This window comes from Dendrobates tinctorius, unplaced genomic scaffold, assembly GCF_039654945.1.
Source record: "Dendrobates tinctorius isolate UK_male_01 unplaced genomic scaffold, ASM3965494v1 ptg000155l, whole genome shotgun sequence".
NCBI lineage: Eukaryota > Metazoa > Chordata > Amphibia > Anura > Dendrobatidae > Dendrobates > Dendrobates tinctorius.
This window is the reverse complement of record NW_027361822.1, coordinates 13,491,999-13,512,190: the sequence shown is the minus strand read 5'-3', so window position 1 is coordinate 13,512,190 and position 20,192 is coordinate 13,491,999. Positions and strand designations below refer to the sequence as shown.

Sequence of the window (20,192 nt, the reverse complement as noted above, 5' to 3'; positions counted from 1 at the left end):
CATTCCTGAAGAGCACATGGTAAGACCATGTACCTGCAGAGCCTGTGACAGCTAACTGTGGTGGGGAAGCTACCGTCCTTCTGAGGGTCTGGACTGTCGGGTTTGGCCTGTGGAACAAGTTATCAACTGGGACAGTGATCCCAGTTAGGCAGCTTCCCTAGAAACCAGAACTGATAAGGAGTCAGCGTGTGAAGCGGAGCTCCTGGAAGGTAACCCAGAGTATGGGGGACTGTGTGCACTGATGAGGGTCAGTTAATGAACTGTGCGGTCACCCACGGAAACTGGACGAAGTGAGGTCCAGCGTGTTTAGAGACTGCAACCTAATGTTGTGTATCATGGAGTAAAATTATGAAAGAGACATGGGCACAGCATGCGGTCGCCCATGGTAACTGGAAAAAGAGAAGTCCGGTGTGTTTAGTGACTGCAATGTAAAGCCGTGAACTATGGAAGTGCTATGGACTATATGTTAGGTCTGTGATATATAAGATGGCCTATAGTGGTTTATGAGCGTATAATAAACTGCATGGACTATTTAAGCTAGAAAATGTTCCTGTGTGCCTTCATCCCGTTGCCAAATGAGTGTCCCCCAACACATTCAGTAAGCGCTGCCTAAGGCCTGTTTCACACTTCCGTTTTTGACCATCAGTCAAAATCCGCCGGTTTTTGAAAAAAACGGATCCGCCATTTTTTATGGCGGATCCGTTTTTTTCCCCATTGAGTTGCATTACCGGCGGATCATGACGGATGGCCATCCGTTGGATCCGTTTTTTTGCGGATCCGCCAAATTTTTTGCATCCGCCGACATGCCTGGATGGACCCTGCAACGTCTCTCTCTCTCTCTCGGGCAGCGGTTCCTTTAAAATTCTTAATTCGGCGGATCCGTCAAAAAAACGGATCCGGTGGCATCCGTTCACATAAGTTAGGAACGGATCCGCTTTCCGCCTTTTTGGCGGATTTTGACTGACACAAAAAACTGAAGTGTGAAACAGGCTTAACACAGGATAAAGGGAAACTGCTGTCATTGTACAGAAATTCACATTTATCCAAGATTAAAACTTATTACATTTTATTTACTCTACTAATAAGGGGTCATTTTTATTTCCTGGCCTTGCATATTCAACAATGAGTGGTTCCAGTACTATTCCTTATATAAATGCTCAAACTATTAGGGACAGTTTTGGATGGAGGTGCATGCAGTGTTATAGTGGCAGAATAGTGAACTTTAATTGTGATATGGTAAAACTACATGACTGATAAAGCAATGACAGCCATTGATGGAGGAAAATTTGTGATTTCTCTGCATGTATTGGTAACTACTCACCTGGGTAATCATCTGTAGGAATCTCTTCTTTACACCGCTCATCCCTCCTCACGTATGCCTCTGTAGTTTTAATATGGGTCCGATCTTCAACCTTAAATAAATATTGTAAGTCACATACAGATGAAGAAGTCACATGTATGATCAGCTCTGATCCTGCCATCTCCACCGTTCTCATTACACATAAAACATAATATTAGATGATACAACAAGACTGAGCGCAAGATGTTCACAGCTGTCTACAAATCATAGGAGAGATTTCATGACACCTTCTCTCTATCTACCTGATGATCCTGAGGAGCATCTGGATTTTCTTGTTTACAGTCCTGTGGAAGAAGAGGACGGGGACATCTCTCTGGTGTTGCCTTACTGTATAGAACTGGAGGAAACACATAAAAGGACTGAATTCATTCTTTACATACAGATAACTGGATGCTGTGTGTATTTAGTCCTGTCTATTACCTGGTGATGTGAGGGGTTGGGGAACCTTCATCATGACGTTCTTGTACTGATCTTTGTGTCCTACTAAATACTCCCACTCCTCCATGGAGAAATAGACGGTGACATCCTGACACCTTATAGGAACCTGACACATACAATGATACTGTCATCACCCCGGTCCCTTCATAGCGTTACAGCATAATGTCCCAGCTTTCCCAGGAGTGTCACCTCTCCAGTCAGCAGCTCAATTATCTTGTAGGTGAGTTCTAGCATCTTCTGGTCATTTATGTCCTCATGTATCAGGGGGTAAGGTGTAGGGCTCGTGATTGGGCTCAGGAGTCTTCCCCATCCCTCACATACAGGGGCCTGACAGCGCTCACTACAGGTCTTCTTCACTACTGTGTAATCCTGGTTATGGAGAGACACATTAATAATTCTCACTACAGACATTTCCAGAGTCCTCACCTCTCCAGTTCTGTCCATCTGTTATTCCCATAGATAAGATGTAATGTGACGTCATCAGTATCTCTCACCTCTCCAGTAAGTCGGAAGATGATCTCTAGGGTGAGGTGTAATATCCTCTCCGACATTTCCTCCTTGTCCATATCCAACCTTGATGGATCAATCAGGAAAATTTTCTTATATAGAAGATCTCCACTGAGAAGATCCACTATTATAGGGACCTGAATGATGAGAAGTGGACAATTTAACATCATAAAGATCCCTTTTAATAACACGATTACAGGCGATAATAAAGGGAACATATGAAGAGATAGAACGTGTAGATCTTGTATTCTCAGATCACAAACTGGAATGTCATAAACAGCACTCACTTGCTGCACTCGTGACTTGAATGTGATTGTAAAAGGAGATTCCCAATTGTCATAATCACTTGTCCATTCAACAACCACAATTGGCTAAAAATGACCTAAGTGCACTCCACAGTCATCTCACACATCCACACCACACTTCTCGCAGCTACCACTCGTTATTTTGATAGGCCACCAATACACCTGCCCTGGGTGGTACACTAGCTCACATGCCCAGACAACTTTTCAAAGCTGCCTATAGGTACTTCTTGCACTTTGGCATACTCTGGGTAAAAAAACAAGCTATACGTTTCCACTTGGATGTGGGTACATTTACAACAACAAGGAACAAACTTATTAAACTTTAGATTTAAAGTGAACCTCTGATTAGGATTTTGCAAATTAAACTACAGACACTGTCAGGTTGGCAGTGTTAAAATGGTTTAAATGATACCTAGAGTAAAGAAATCCATCTTTTGGTTCTTGTGTAATCAGTGTTAGCAGTTTTCAGTTAATGAGATGCTCGTGCTCCGGGTTGGGACTGTAGGCAGAGTTTTATCTTCCTGCTCTAGGCCAGAGAAACCAAACAGAGTCCTGACCACAGGTCACCCCTAAGCACAAACAGTCTGTCTCTATGATGAGGAACATGTGTGTGCTTCGGGGCGGCCTGTGGGTAGGTCTCTCCTTGGTTTCTCTGGCCTAGAGCAGGAAGATAAGATTCTGCACACAGTCCTGCCCCAAAGCACAAGTATCTCATTAACTGAAAACTTCTAACACTGATTACACAAGAACCACAAGAAGGATTTCTTCACCCCAGGTAACATTTTATTCAGTATAACAGTGTCAACCTGACAGTGTCTGTAGATTACTGAGCACAATTCTGCTGACAGGTTCACTTTAATATAAACAGTATTTAAAAAAACGTATGGTGCTTAAAAAAATGACAAATAACTGTCAAGAATTACACACAAGGAAAAAAACATTACCAAAAGAAGCTTGTTAAATATAGAAATACGTTTATTGTGTCAGATCTTTACCTTAATCAAATACTGTAAAAGATACAGACAGATGGAGAAGTCACATCTACATTCATGGCCAAAAGTTTAGAGAATGACACAAATATTATATTTTCACATGATCTGCTGCCCTCTGGTTTTTATGTGTGTTTGGCAGATGTTTTTATCACATACAGAAATATAATTGCAATCATATTATGAGTAACAAAAGGTTATATTGACAGTTAGAATGAGTTAATGCAGCAAGTCAATATTTGCAGTGTTGACCCTTCTTCTTCAGGACCTCAGCAATTCTCCCTGGCATGCTCTCAATCAACTTCTGGATCAAATCCTGACTGATAGCAGTCCATTCTTGCAAAATCAATGCTTTTATTTTGTCTGAATTTGAAGGTTTTTGTTTGTCCACCCGTCTCTTGATGATTGACCACAAGTTCTCAATGGGATTAAGATCTGGGGAGTTTCTAGGCCATGGTCCCAAAATCTCTATGTTTTGTTCCCTGAGCCATTTAGTTATCACCTTTGCTTTATGGCAAGGTGCTCCATCATGTTGAAAAAGGCATTGTTGATCGCCAAACTGCTCTGGACGGTTGGGAGAAGTTGCTCTTAGAGGACATTCTGGTACCATTCTTTATTCATGGCTGTGTTTTTAGGCAAGACTGAGAGAGAGCCCATTCCCTTGGCTGAGAAGCAACCCCACCCATGAATGGTTTCAGGATGCTTGACAGTTGGCAAGAGATAAGACTGGTGGTAGCGCTCACCTGGTCTTCTCCGAATAAGCCGTTTTCCAGATGTCCCAAACAATCGAAAAGGGGATTCATCAGAGAAAATGAAATGACTTTACCCCAGTCCTCAGAAGTCCACTCCATGGACCTGTTGCAGAATATCAGTCTGTCCATGATGTTTTTTCTGGAGAGAAGTGGCTTCTTTGCTGCCCTCCTTGAGACCAGGCTTTGCTCCAAGAGTCTCCGCTTCACAGTGCGTGCAGATGCACTCACACCTGCCTGCTGCCATTCCTGAGCAAGCTCTGCACTGCTGGTAGCCCGATCCCGCAGCTGAAACACTTTTAAGAGACGGTCCTGGCACTTGCTGGTCTTTCTTGGGCGCCCTGGAGCCTTTTTGGCAACAAGGGAACCTCTCTCCTTGAAGTTCTTGATGATGCGATAGATTGTTGACTGAGGTGCAATCTTTCTAGCTGCGATACTCTTCCCTGTTAGGCCATTTTTGTGCAGTGCAATGATGACTGCACGTGTTTCTTTAGAGATAACCATGGTTAACAGAAGAGAAATAATGATGCCAAGCACCAGCCTCCTTTTAAAGTGTCCAGTGGTATCATTCTTACTTAATCATGACAGATTGATCTTCAGCCCTGTCCTCATCAACACCCACACCTGTGTTAATGGAGCAATCACTGAAACGATGTTAGCTGGTCCTTTTAAGGCAGGGCTGCAATGATGTTGAAATGTGTTTTGGGGGATAAAGTTAATTTTCCAGGCAAATATTGACTTTGCAAGTAATTGCTGTTAAGCTGATCACTCTTTATAACATTCTGGAGTACATGCAAATTGCCTTTAGAAAAAATTAAGCAGTAGGACTTTGTAAAAATTAATATTTGTGTCATTCTCTAAACTTTTGGCCATGACTGTATGATCAACTCTAATCCTGCCATCTCCATCATTCTCATTACATAAGTATAAAACATATAATACTGCTGGTTAAAATAGACTTTTTAGTTATTATAAAATCTGTTTCTCGTCTCGAAGTCTTCATTGGGGGGACACAGAATCATGGGATAGTCTGCTGCCACCCCTAGGCTGACACCATTATTGCATTTAAATAAAATTGGCTCCTCCCAAGCAGTCTATACCTCGCCTGCAGGAGCCAGGCTTCCTCAGTTTTGTGAGAAAGCAGTAGGAGGAGAAAAGAATTAACGCCTAGAAGAAACATAACTGTACGCCCAACCAAGCAACCAAGGAAGGAAGCGGTGTCCCCCAATGAAGACTATGAGAAACAGTAAGTAAAAAAATCTATTTTTCTCGTTTGAATCACTATGGACACAGAATTATGGGACCTCATAAAGATATCCATAGGGATATAGTATTAAATATCATACCATTACCATCTAGTCTACCGCCGTAACACAAATGGAAGTCTGGGCTACTGGCGCATTTAGTATCTTCCTAGGAAGGCTTGCATCTGCCGAGGCAAAAGTGTGGGCCCTGTAAACCTTACAAAATGTATGCTCCGACGCCCAAGTAGCTGTTTTTCAAAACTGCAATGCTGATACATGATGATGAACCGCCCAGGAAGCTCCTACTGCTTGTGAGTACACCCTAATCCTAAATGGGGCCTCCCTGGCCTTAGCCTTATAGACCTGGATAATAGCCATCCTGATTTAGCAGGCAATGGTTGCTTTAGAAGCGGCCTGTCCCTTACAAAGACCCGGTGGTATAACAAACAAAGAATCAGAATGCCTAAATGAGGTCAATAAATAATACCTTAAGGCTCTAACAACGTCCATCCTCTACAGAGCCTTCTCAATAGGATGAGATGGTGCCGGATAAAAGGAAGGTAAAATTACATCTTCATTAAGGTGAAAACTTGAAATTACCTTCGGGAGAAAAGACGGAACTGACCTTAACACTACCTTATTCTGATGAAGAATAAGGTAATGGGCGAAACAAGACAAAGCTGCAAGCTCTGAGACCCTCCCAATATAAGTGATGGCTATAAGGAAAGCTTCCTAATAATAAAGAAAAAGTGTAGAGATCGCTCTGATAGGCTCAAAAGGTCGAGACTGAAAAGCTTTTAAAACAAGATTCAGATCCCAAGGGACCAAGGTATCCCCACAGGGTGGCTTAACGTGAGCCACCCCATGGACCCATGGAGAAAAGTATTAACCTGCAGGTTAGATGCCAAATCATTCTGATACAGATTAGCCAAGGCAGACACCTGACCCTTGAGAAAGTTAAGGGCAGCCCCTGCTTCCAATCCAGACTCTAATAAGGAGAGCAGCACTGACAAGGAAAAAGATATTGGGAAGAATTAATAGACTAACACATACAAAAATAAGCCCTCCAAATGTGTTGGTAAACTTACAATGAGGATGGCTTCCAAGTTCTAATCATAGTCTGGGTGACAAATTCAGCCAAACCTGCTGTTCTCAAAATTGCAGCTTCAACAGGCACACTGTCAAATTGTGGGCCCATAAATTCAAATGGAAGAACAACCGTTGGACAGAAGGTCTGGGCGGTCCAGAAGAGCACATGAGACATCCGCCAGGAGATTGATCACATCCAAATATCAGGCCCATCGATGCCAATTTCGAGCAATGAGAATGACTGGAACACCCTCTGCCCTGATCTTCTTGAGAAGTTTGGGTAGAAGTGGTAGAGGTGGAAAAAGATAAGGCAGAGTGAACTGGGACCGAGGGATTATTACCAGAGTGTCGACTACGATTGCCTGGGGGGTCCCGGGACCTTGTCACAAATCTTGGCACCTTGTTACTTAGTCTGAGTGCCAATAGATCTACACATGGCTTTAAACCTGCCTGAACAACTCTGTGTGAAGAACCCACTCTACTGCAGGTAGCTTCTGGAGACTTAGAAAGTAAGCTTCCCAGTTCTCCATCCCTTGTATACGAACTGCAGAGATTAGAGGAATCTTGTCCTCTGCCCACTCCAGAATCCCTGCGACCTCCATAGCTGATGGACTTCATGTGCCCTCTGGCAATTGACATAGGCCACAGTAGTAGCATTGTCTGATTGATCTCTGATTGGCAACCCCTGTAGTAAGTGCTTACAATGTTAAAGAGATAGACTGACAGATCTGAGCTCCAGCAAGTTGATTGGGTGCAGTCTCTCCTGTCTGCTCCAAAGCCCCTGAACTGTCAAGCGACAGAAGATTGCTCAACAGCCGGACAAGCTGGCATCCACACTGAGCACCTGCCACTAAATGGAATGAAAGAGAGATCTCACCGGAGAGCCAGTGACAATGAAGAGGGTACCGGAACTCTCGCGGAAATTACTGCGAGAATTCCGGAATTCCAGTCCGCGGGAAAATCGCATTTTAAATTCCCGCGATTTTCCCGCGGAAAAACTAGCATTTTGCAAGCGTAATTAGCTTGCAAAATGCTAGCGTTTTCCAAGCGATCTGTAGCATCGCTTGGAAAACTGATTGACAGGTTGTCACACTCATCAAACATAGTGTTTGACGAGTGTGACCAACTTTTTACTACTGAGGCTGCCTATGCGGCATCAGTAGTAAAAGATAGAATGTAAAAAAAAATAAAAAATGGTGTTATTCTTACCTTCCGACGTCTCGCGCATCCGTTCCCAGTAATCCTTTGCGAAAATGCCCGCGATGACGTCCGTTCTCGCGGTAATTCGCGATGACGTCGCGTGAATGACCGCGAGACTTCGCGATCCCGCGAGAACGGACGCCATCGTGGGCATTTTCGCAAAGGACTACTGGGAACGAGAGCGTGAAGAGAAGCGGGAAGACTGCGCGGGACGCCGGAAGGTAAGAATAACAATATTTTTTATTTTTAAATTCTATTTTTTACAGGGATATGGTACCCAAAGCCTGGAGGACAGTCTCCTCTCCTCCGTACAGTGGGTACCATCCGCAAATGTTCTGCTTACTTTCCGCATGGTGTGCACAGCCACATGCGGGAAGTAAGCGGAACAATGCATTCCTATGGGTGCGGGATCGCCACGATTCCGCAAATTAATGAGCATGCTGCGGTTTTTACCGCGAAGCGATTCCGCCGCGGTAAAAACCGCAGCATTAGCACAGCATTGCGGAATCCCATAGGAATGCATGGGATGCTTATTTTTCGCGTTTTCGCGGCAAAATCACGCGGTTAAAACCGCCGCGGAAACGCGAAAAAACCGCCACGTGTGAACTCAGCCTAATTGGTCGATCCAGGGGCTGCATTGAACTGTCTCTAGAGGCTAGGAGAGTGTTCTTTAGAGGCCTTGACCGAAATTAAGCAAACGGCACTGCATCGAAAGTCGCCACATTCTTTCCCAGGACCTTCCAAATTCGAAGGGAATGCTTGCCCGGTCGTTTAAAATCTCTGATGGAAGACTATAGGGATAATCTCTTCTCTTTAAGAAACACCGATGTCTGAATGGTGTTGAACACCATTCCCCGACACTGCCACAGTGTTGGAACTAAAACAGACTTTGTCCTGTTGACAACTCAACTGACTTGCTCCAAAGTCTGAAGAAATATAACAAAAATAATGGAGGAATTAAGATGGTCTTTGGAGGGATATACATAAATATAATTTCCTAATTGGGGAGAACCCCAAATAAACCTTAAGTAGAAGACCATAAAATTTAACTTTTATTTCTAGTAATTAAAATAAAGAATAAACAAAAGGTATAAAACGTTTTGTCCCTAATCTGTCTCAGAAGTGTGCAGTTATTTTATGCAGTATTCATGATAATTTATATTTATAAAGTGCACAGCATCTGGTATGCTAATACATATTGGCAGAATAGCACAACAAATTATAGCACAAGTGCCCCCCCCAACAAGTTTCACCGTGCTAGAGGTGTCATCAAAGGATGGGACATAGGCTTAAAGTCTGAAGAACGATCATGTCTGGGGCTCTCTAGATCTTGCACAAAGGATTGTGCGTTGACAAAAATATAATCCAGATAGGGGAAAAAATAATCCCCCTGGACCATAGAAGTGCCATAAACGGGGTCAAGATCTCCGTGAATACCCAGGGCGCTGTGGTCAGTCAGAATGGGAGAGCCCTGAACTGATAGTGATCTTTATTTGTCGCAAAGTGAATAAATCGCTAATAAGTTGGAAAACTTGGCATATGCAAATAAGAATATCTACTGAAGAAAGAAATTCCCCAAATTCCATGGCTGATCCCACTGATCAGAGAGACTCCATTTTGAAGTGCCGAACCTATTTGTTCAGTGCCTTAAATCTAAACTAGGCTGCATGGAGCCGTCCTCCTTGGGGATAATGAATAGGTTCAAATAAAACCCCCTGAAGCTCTCTGAAGCTGGAACACCTACAATCACCCCTGCCTGAAGGGCGTCCGGCGGGAGTTGCTCTAAAGGTAACTCTCCTGGGAGACCTTTCATCTAACCTGTCGACCTGACTCGTCCCATGCGGGAAATTGACAAAAGGGACAGCCCTTTTGGGTAAAGGGAGGGGGCAGCACAGCGGTCAATGCTACATAGGCATCCTTAGCCGACACCAAACTGTCCACCATTTCCATCAGCTTCCCCAACTGATATGGATCTAGGACAAATTCCGCAATAGAACTGGAATCTTAGCACGGAGGGGTGCAAATCCAATGGGAAGGGCAAAAGGAATCTGTGCCCTCCACTCCAGGAGGAGGAGGTAACCTGAGACCGTCTGGGCCACTTTCATGACTGGCTATACTAGTATGGGGTGGCTGGAGGATCTGACTCACAGCGGCAATCGGAGTTCCTGGGGTGTCAATAGTTCCCCAACTATAACTAGTGTCCTGGACACCCTGGTTAGTTCGGCTACAGACTGAGCTAAATCACGAGCCCAGACAGGAGGGGCCATTTTCTTCACAGATGTCGTAGAGGTCATCTCTGCAGCTACCAGCAAGGAAGCAGAAGGGGTACAGGAAGAATAGGCTACAGACTGACCAGTTAAAAACCTACTATTAAAAGACATAAAAACCACATACTGCCACTCAAATCTCTACACCAAGAGAAAAAGTGAATACAAAAAACAAACAAACACAAGAACAATAATAATCCCTTGGTAAAATTGCAATTTTATTACCGTATATACTCATGTATAAGCCGAGATTTTCAGCTCATTTTTTTGGGCTGAAAGTTCCCCTCTCGGCTTATACACGGGTCATATACCTGGGGGTCGGCGGGGGAGGGGGAGAGGGGGTGTCAGAGATCATACTTACCTGTCCTGCCACGGTCTCTGCAGCCTCGCTCGCTTCTCCACTGTCTCCCGCGGTCACGTGGTGCCGCTCATTACCACTGGTAATGAGCGGTACCACGTGACCACTGAAGACAGGAAGGGAAGGAAGACAGTACAGAAGCGAGCGAGGCTGCAGAGACCGCAGCAGGATGGGTGAGTATAGCGATATTCACCTGTCCCCCGGTCCATCGCTGCTCACCGCTGTCTCTGCTGCATCCTGTGTCAGTGACATTTAGGCAGTAGGGGGCGCGGTGACGTGATTAGCGCACGCCGCCCCTCTGCTGGCTGAACAGTCACTGACACAAGAAGCGGCAGACAGCGGCGATGTACCCAGGAGAGGTGAGTATGGCTTTTTTTTTTTTGCAGCATATGGGGGCATATTCTATGGAGCAGCATATGGGGGAATAGTCTATGGAGCAGCATATGGGGCATATTCTATGGGGCAGCATATGGGGGGCATAGTCTATGGAGCAGTATATGAGGGCATAGTCTATGGAGCAATATATGGGGGCATAGTCTATGGGGCAGCATATGGGGGGCATAAACTATGGAGCAGCATATCGGGGCATGGTCTATGGATTGCACCCACGGCTTATACACGAGTCAATAAGTTTTCCCAGTTTTTTGTGGCAAAATTAAGGGGGTCAGCTTATACACGGGTCGGCTTATACACGAGTATATACGGTAAATAAACAGTAATACACTATTAAATGATTAAATCACAAAATGCCTCCAAAATGTTAAAGGAACACCTTTGGCTAGGGACATCTTTAAACACACCAAAAAATCACAATGGAACAATATACCTGTTCATGGGTTTAAGATAAAGATCTATTAAAAATGCTGACAAGGCGCTACTCAGACCAGACTAAATAATGCTAATGATTATCACCTCCCGTATGGTAGCCTCAGCTAAAGTACTTTCCATACGGATTACTATATGTAATCATAGAGCCCCAATAATAAAGGGCATGAAATTATAGCAGCATGAAAAACTTACAAGGTGTGTGATGTCCGAGCCGTGTTCCTCCACCGCGAAGCGCGTTTCATGCACACTTCTTCAAAAGCATAGTGACAAGTGCGCTAATGGGTGTGTACGGTCCTCTTTAGACTCGGATATTATGAGTGATAGAGAAAACTCAAAGAAAATAGAAGTCTCCACTAAACAGTGACACAAAAACTGTTAGATGCTAGAGTGCCAAGTAAAAGTCCCCAGTAGCCAACAGCCTACACATCCACGTTGCAGGATGTAGTGCAGCGGTATCCACCCTGTGCAATGATGAGGCAGTGATCTAGCAAAGTTCAAAACAAAACGTGTTTTAATGTCCAACTCACAGAAATACACAGCACACGATATCCTCTGAATCACAGCCAGGAAACAAAACAGTACACATCCGGGACTGTTGCCGTGGGCGACTGCATCGCCGTGTACGCTGAGGGGTGCCATGCCTTTTGGCTCCACTTGACCATGTGTTGCCTCATTCAGGTGGAGTTCTGCAAAGCCTTCTGCTCTGCAGGTTTGCAAAACTAAACTGACACACCCAACCCTCTGCTGCAGGGTTTTTACAAGGAAGCTGTGGCCGTAGGCCACATGGAAAACCCGGACGGGAAGGAAACGGACCGCCCCACTACCATCCTGTAGTCCGTTTAAAAAATAAAAGCCCATGACAGGTTTTCTTAAATCTGTCTTAGGACAAATAGCTTGCCCAAGACCAACACTTACTTTTATTTTGCATTGCAATCAAGGCTATGACTGTGACTGCAATGCACTCCCGCGGCCTCAATACGCCTCCGTGCGCATCCTGGGGGGGGGGGGGGTTGAAATAGCGACCCTCGCAAATGACACTGGTCACTGCCTCAAAAGGAGAAATCTGTTCCTTAGGTGAGCATACTAACTCACGAGAAGCAAGATACCAAGGAAGGAGGACACCATCTTAATAGTGCCGAATTACAGCCAAGAACAGGAAGGGTCACAGGCAGAGGGACAAGAACCAGGAGAGTCAAAATACCATCACTGATTAGTTGCTAATAAGCCGGGAATAACCCGGCTGTCGATTAGCTGTAAAAGTGCAGCCCAGTGACTGGGTGAAATATCCCAACAGCCAATTGGCTGAGTGCTCTTACACTCAAACCTCTATGCCTGAACCCTCACTACAGCCATCTACCGCCTGGCCCACAGAGAGAGAGCTGAGAGAGCCAGCAGATACTGAGATCCTGTCGAACCCCTGAACCAGGAAAGTCCCCTCAGGTAACCAACACCCCAAGAAAAGAAAACAAAGGGGAAAAAAGAGGGGAACCAGGCAGTGGAGAGGGAGAGGCACAGGTTCATGACAGGGTCATACTTACCTGTCTTCAGATCCCATTATCTTCTACTCTATGCACCCGCGCGGTATATGGGACGACGAGCAAGAGCTAGTTGACATACAACGCTCCACACGATTACCTTCACTGGCTGTGTTAAGGTGCCTTAGGCTAGCCACACGATGAGAGAAAATACGGACTGAACTAATACAGTCTGAATTCAGTAAAACAGAGTGCACAATTACACTCTGTTACCCTGAGACATCCATGTGAAAAACAAAAGCAAAATGGTTGGCGCCTAACCAAAGGCAAGTCTGCAACAGACCTTGTCCCTTACTGACACTACAAAGAACTGAGGAAATAAGTAGCAATAGATTCATTACGTACATAATACACAACCTCCACAACTATCTTATTATATCAATATATGAATGTGGATGTAAGTTGCCACTCCAATAATAGTGTCAAGCAATCAGAAACAAAGGAGTTTTTATAGCTAAAATGTGATTATACTTTATTAGCTTAGACCATAAAATGACATACAAAAATGTATAAACATAGAAATAGAAAAGAGGATGACAAAGAACCACGAACCAAAGAACCAATTAGGACCTATGGCTCAAACAAATTTCCAGGTTTCACTTCTTTTCTTTAATGTTTATTTCTTAGGTTTTTTTTAATGTTTTGATTTTACTTGCTATTGTTATTTTCCTATCCTATCTCCTTTCACAGCTAATATACCATCCTGCTCTATAATATAGATCTATGGACTTCAATTCAACTCATCAGGCAGTCACACACTGCGGATTAAGAATACAATATTGTTCTGTGATATTTGTTACAAATACTGAATCTTTGTATGTGACCTGTTCCAATTGTTATGTAGTCCTGTAATTGTCCAGATACATTTTGCCTTTTTCTGTATCAGCCTTCGGTGTGTATTTGCGTGCCTCGCTGTCCTGTGTCCCTGCACTGCTCATGGCATCTTTATGAATGGCTGCGCAAGCCTGGGAGTCTTGGTTATCCTCCTTGCCTCCCAGCCGTGCGCGGTCTCCCTTGATTGCTGTGGGTGGATGACACGCATGGCCGGGTGCGCATGCGCCGATATGCCCGGCTGTAATTGGTCTAACATAACCAAGTGTCCACAGGTACTAGAGGTTAAAAGACAGTGAAAGTTCCTATTCTTGTCCTCCCCACTCCCAAGGAAGCTATAATACACAAGACGCGAAATGCGCAAAGGGGTTTATACAACCAGCGTTTAACATGGGTAAGGGTGCAATACTTGTTTGAGCTATTTAAAATCTCACTTGCATATGGCAAATGGAGGTGTTAGGTGTTGACAATTATGTGTTATATACCTCATTGACCAGCACTCTGTTATGTGAAGGTGCCCTGCCCCTCTTTGATAGTATGTAGTATTATATACCTGCACTTTTTGCTTTGCATTCGTTACAGGTCACCAGCGAGCATGGTTCTTTGTCACCCTCTTTCCTATTTCAATTTTTATACTGTGAGGTAGAGCTGTCATGTAAGTAGGGGGATCACTTGCTTGCAGCCACAAAACCAAATCCGGCACAGGGTTTTCCATAAAACATCATAGTCCATGCGGTTTATTTAGCAGCATAAACCCACAGAAGCAACATAAAGTCCATTTATACAGCATAGCGTCCCTTATATAGGCTCTTCAGCCTCAGTGTTATCTCACCCACGTCAGGGTCACTCATGGTTCCTTCACCATCATGCAGCAGACGTCCATTCCCTCCAGGGAATTACCAGGCACGTGCAGCCATTAACACAGCGTTCACTTGCTGTCAGAAGGCAGCCCCATCTCTCTCGGACGGGACCTTGCACACTGGACCAACCAGGTCCCAGCATTCACCCCATGTGACTCACCCTGGCCACATTATATGGTTCATAGCCACGCCCACCGGGTCACATGACTCTGACCTCATCACAGGTCCTTCACACACACATATACACTTTACAATAGCGTTATTAAACACACCCCCTGGGTGGGTTTGTAGGTACCTAGTACCTGAGACATTGAACCAGCACCTCAGCAGTATCCCTGCTGATTAACACACACATAAATCTCCATCTCAATGCCATCCACCTTGAGATACATAACGGTCACTCAGTATCTTGCCATTCATCCACTCTCCTGGGACATCCATACAGCGCCCCCTAGTGGACACAGTGGTCACTACACCACAATACATTTTATGATCTAAACTAATAAAGTATAATGATATTTTTGCTAGAAAATCTTATCTGTTTCTGATTGCTTTAATAAAGCCCTCGTCACACATAACGATGTCCCAGCGATCCCACCAATGATCCGACATGGATGGGATCGCTGGGACATCATTAGGCTGATCGCTGGTGAGCTGTCACATAGCCCCAGCGATGAGGACCAGCGACGCTGGACGCTGGTTTCTAATGTAAACGTCGGGTATCCAGGAGCTGCGGCTCCTGGATACCCGCTGTTTACCTTGGAAACCGGCGTACAGTCTGGTTTCCAAGGTAAACATCGGGTATCTAGGAGCCGCGTGACTCCTGGATACCCGCTGTTTACCTTGGAAACCAGCGTGTACGCCGGTTTCCAAGGTATACAGCGGGTATCCAGGAGCCGCAGCTCCTGGATACCCGACGTTTACATTAGAAACCAGCGTCGCTGGTCTCTCGCTGCCACACGCAGCGATGCACGCTGGGCAGCGGGAGACCAGCGATCGAAAAACGGCCCAGGCCGCTCGAGCACGATCAGCGATAACCGGCAGGGGGGCCGGTCGCTGATCCCTGTCACACACAGCGATCACGCTTGCGAGATCGCTGATGTGTCACAAAATCAGCGATCTCGCTAGCGAGATCGCTGTCTGTGACGGGACCCTAAGGAAAGCCTGGCCTGAAGTCTGCCAGGGAGGAGAAAATTTTATTTAAATGCAATAATAGCGCCAGCATCCAGGTGTCAGCAGACCGTGATTCTGTGTCCCCCAAAAAGACGAACGAGAAAACAAGACTGAACACAAGACCTTCCCAGCCATCTACACATCATAGACACTCATGACACCTTCTCTCCATCTACCTGATGATCCTGACGAACATTGGGATCTTCTTGTTTACAGTCCTGTGGAAGAAGAGGACGGGGACATCTCTCTGGTGTTGTCCTCTTACTGCATACAACTGGAGGAAACACATACAGGAACTGAATCCATTCTTTACATACAGATAATAATAATCTTTATTTATACAGCCCCAACATATTCCGCAGCGCTTTACAATTCAACTGTTCATATACAAGTCAGAAGATAATACATTAATTAAAGCAAAAGTAACGACATCCCTGCTCGTAAGCGCATACAATCTATAATGAGGTGGAGGAAGACACGAAGTACAGGTACGCACTTACAATGATGGTCCTGCCATCTTGAGCTAATGGGGATAGATAAAGGCTGCATGAGGTTGTTACCAGCGGTGGAATTTGATGGAAAGTTCTACTCAGAGAAAGTGATTGGGCTATATATATATATATATATATATATATATATATATATATATATATATATATATATATATATGGACTTCGATTAGGGAATCTGATAGGCCGCCCTATACAGATGTGTTTTTAGGGAGTGCCTAAAACTGTATAAGTTGTGGTTAGTCCTGATTTCTTTGGGTCGAGCATTCCAGAGGATTGGCAGAGCCCAGGAGAAGTCTTGGAGCCTGGAGTAGCAGGTACGGATTAGTGTGGATGTTAGTCGAAAGCCGATTGCAGAGTGTAACAAGCGGTTAGGTCGATAAACAGAAATGAGGGAGGAGATGTAGGGGTGCCGCACTGTGGAAAGCTTTATGGGTAGAACAAGCAGTTTGAATTGGATCCTATAATGAATGGGCAGCCAATGTAACGAATAGCGAAGGAGGAGTCGGAGTACCGATTAGCCAGGTGCATGACCCTGGCTGCTGCATTAAGGATGGACTGGAGAGTGGAAAGTCGAGTGAGGGGGAAGCCATTTAATACAGCATTACATTAGTCAAGGTGGGAGTGGATCAGGGTAATAGCGAGGGTTTTTGTTGTTTCCATGGTGAGAAAGGGGCGGAATCTAGAGATGTTCTTTAGGTGTAAGTGGAAAGAGATTGTATATGGGAGGTGAAGGAAAGATTAATGTCAAACATAATACCTAGACAGCACACCTACTGCTGGGGTGTTATTGTGGTGCCACCCACGGAGAGGGAGATGTCAGATTTAGGGAGGTCAGTAGATGGCGGGAAAGAAAAAGAACAGTTTTGTAAAGGTTGAGTTTCAGATAGAGGGCGGACATGATGTTGGAAAATGCTGAGACAGTCACTGGTGTTCTGTAGCACAGCGGAGGAAAGGTCAGGGGATGACATATATAGTTGTGTGTCATCAGCATAAAGATGGTACTGAAATCCAAATGTGCTGATGGTCCATGTGATTGGGTTCGTGTAGAGGGAGAAGAAAAGGGGACCAAGAACTGAACCCTGAGGGACCCCAATAGTGAGAGGAAGAGGAGAAGAAGTGAAGCCAGAGAACAAAACATTGAAGGAGTGGTTGGAAAGATAGGAAGAGAACCAGGAGAGAGCAGTGTCCTTTATGCCTATTGATTGAAGCACAGGGAGTAGGAGATGGTGGTCAACAGTGTTGAAAGCTGCAGAGAAGTTGAAAAGAATGAGCGTAGTGACTGTTACGATTTGTTGTCAAAAGGTCAATGGTCACTTTGATGAGTGCAATTATTGTCGAATGTAGGGGGCGGAAATTGGACTGTGATGGATCCAGGAGAGTGAGTGGAGAGGTAACGGGTAAGGCCGGAATACACCAGGCGCTCCAAGAATTTAGAGATGAAAGGGAGACTCGAGACTGGTCTGTAGTAATTTGTGCTGGATGGATTTGTGAGCGTGAAGGAGAGAATGTTGTGGTCAGAGTGGAGAAGAGGTTATCTACTTAGGAGATTGAACAGAACTGGACAAAGACCAGGTCAATGGTGTTACCGTCTTTGTGTGTTTCAGAGGTTGAGAGCTGTGAGAGGTTAAAGGAAGTGGTTAGTGATAGAAGCTGGGATGCAGATGTGGAGGTGGGGCTGTTACTGGGGATGTTGAAGTCTCCCAGAATAAGAGTTGTTAGTTCTGAGGACATGAAGTGTGGCAGGCAGTCAGAAAAGTGGACAAGGAAGTGGGTGGGTAAGCCTGGTGGATGGTATATGACCGCTATTTTGAGGGAGAGGGGATGGAAGAGTCTGATGGTGTGGACCTCAAAAGAAGGGAATGAGAGTCATGGAACTGGGGGGATGACCTGAAAAGTGCATTGTGGGGACAGGATTGTGCTGACTTCACCACCAAGTTTTTTTGTGTGTCTCGAGAAATGGGAAAAATGTAAGCCTGTCATGAGAAATAGAAGCAGGGGAGACCGTATCAAAATCCTGAATCCAGGTTTCAGTGAGGGCCAACAGAGTCAGAGAGTTGTTCACAAAGTAGTTGTGCAGGAAATGAAACTTATTGCATACAGACCATGGATTCTAAAGTGCACAACTAAAAGATGGAGATGGAGGAGTACAACTAATGTAGGGTTAGAAAGGTTTCTATATTAGGTGGGGGGGGGGGTTGAAGTTGTCAGATGGTGGACCGGGGTTGGGAGAGATTTCCCCTGAAATAAGTAGCAATAGAAAAAGAAAGAGCAAGTAGTTTTTAGATTTGTGACATAGTTTATTGTGCGATATCACTGGACAAGACGGACTGAGATTTTTCAGGAAGGCGAAAAGAGCATGGGAGCTAGATAATTATAGGCAGTGTGTATTTAGTCCTGTCTATTACCTGGTGATGTGAGGGGCTGGGGAACCTCCATCATGACATCCTTGTACAGATCTTTGTGTCCTTCTAAATACTCCCACTCCTCCATGGAGAAATAGACGGTGACATCCTGAGACCTTATAGGAACCTGACACAAACAATAATACCGTCATCTTCCCGTTCCCTTCATAGCATTACTATATAATGTCTCAGCAGTGTCACCTCTCCAGTCAGCAGCTCAATCATCTTGTAGGCAAGTTCTAGGATCTTCTGGTCATTGATGTCCTCATGTATCAAGGGGTGGGGTGGAGGCCTCATGATTGGGCTCAGGGTTTTTCCCCATCCCTCAGACACAGGGGACTGACAGCGCTCACTAGAGGTCTTCTTCACTACTGTGTAATCCTGGTTATGGAGAGACACATTAATAAATCTCACTACAGACATTTCCAGAGTCCTCACCTCTCCAGTTCTGTCCGTCTGTTATTCCCATAGATAAGAATGATGTAATGTGATATCATCAGAATCTCTCACCTCTCCAGTAAGCCGGAAGAGGATCTCTAGGGTGATGTGTAATATCCTTTCTGACATCTTTTCCATATCCATTCTTGATATGTCATTCAGTAAAATTCTCTTGCATAGAAGATCTAGACTGAGAGGATCCACTACTGTAGGGAAATAAATGGGAAGATGACAATATAACATTATAAAGATCCCATGTAAAAATATAATTACAGGAGATAATAAGGGGAACATATGAGGGATAGAACATGTAGATGTTGAACATCACACACTTGCTGCACTCGTAACTTGAATGTGATTGTAAAGCAGGACTCCGCTTCTCACAATCACTTGTCCATTCAACTACCACAATAGGCTGAAAATGAGCTAAGTGCTCTCCACAGTCATCTTACACATCCACACCACACTTCTCACAGCCACCACTCGCCCCATTTTTTTTCTACATTTTTTATTTAGGAACCAAACAAAAACACAGTATAAAAGAGAAAAGAGGAGAACTTCCAGCATGAAGAAAGAGATAAAAAGAGATGAGTAGACAGGGGGAGAAATGAAAGTGTGAAGAGGAAAAAAAAAAATGGTGGGGGATGAGAAATCGAATCACCCCAATCCAGGCATCCATTCGAACAAAAACTCAAAGGACATTCAAGTCTGAGGGTCAAGGAAACGGAAGTCTAACAGAGCTGTAGAAGAAATAGTTCAGGGCCCATTTCAGATGAAATGCCTGTAATCGACCTGATAATGCATTTCACTTTAGTCCAGAACGTTTGTAAAACCTGACAGGACCAAAAGATATGAAGGAAATTTCCCTCACCTGATCCACATCTCCAACACTTGGGGTCACTAGATGGGAACATTTTGTTTAACTTAACCGGAACCCAGTAACACTGTGAAAGAAGTTTGAAATTCGCTTCCTGTAGCCGAGAATTTATGGAAGATTTATGTGCCAAGCACAACAACCTTTCCTTTTTTCCATGGAAACAATGATTCCCAAGTCTTCTTCCCATTGTGTCTAAAAATCTGGGGGGGGGGGGGGCTGATCCATTTGGG

The 20,192-nt window shown here is 44.6% G+C and overlaps 1 protein-coding gene across 1 annotated transcript in view; it reads right to left on the bottom strand.

Moving 5' to 3' along the window:
• The window catches only part of LOC141051011 (uncharacterized), an 89,524-nt gene that overhangs the window by 29,318 nt on the left and 40,014 nt on the right, over positions 1-20,192 (bottom strand). Inside the window, exons 2-10 of the mRNA XM_073547788.1 lie at positions 19,158-19,291; positions 18,849-19,028; positions 18,651-18,774; positions 15,910-16,007; positions 2,293-2,442; positions 1,988-2,167; positions 1,781-1,904; positions 1,603-1,697; positions 1,322-1,412 (exon numbers count right to left, since the gene is read on the bottom strand). Coding sequence (XP_073403889.1) covers positions 1,322-1,412; positions 1,603-1,697; positions 1,781-1,904; positions 1,988-2,167; positions 2,293-2,442; positions 15,910-16,007; positions 18,651-18,774; positions 18,849-19,028; positions 19,158-19,229 — 1,114 coding nt within the window. The 5' untranslated portion in view covers positions 19,230-19,291. The remainder of the gene's footprint in view (positions 1-1,321; positions 1,413-1,602; positions 1,698-1,780; positions 1,905-1,987; positions 2,168-2,292; positions 2,443-15,909; positions 16,008-18,650; positions 18,775-18,848; positions 19,029-19,157; positions 19,292-20,192) is intronic.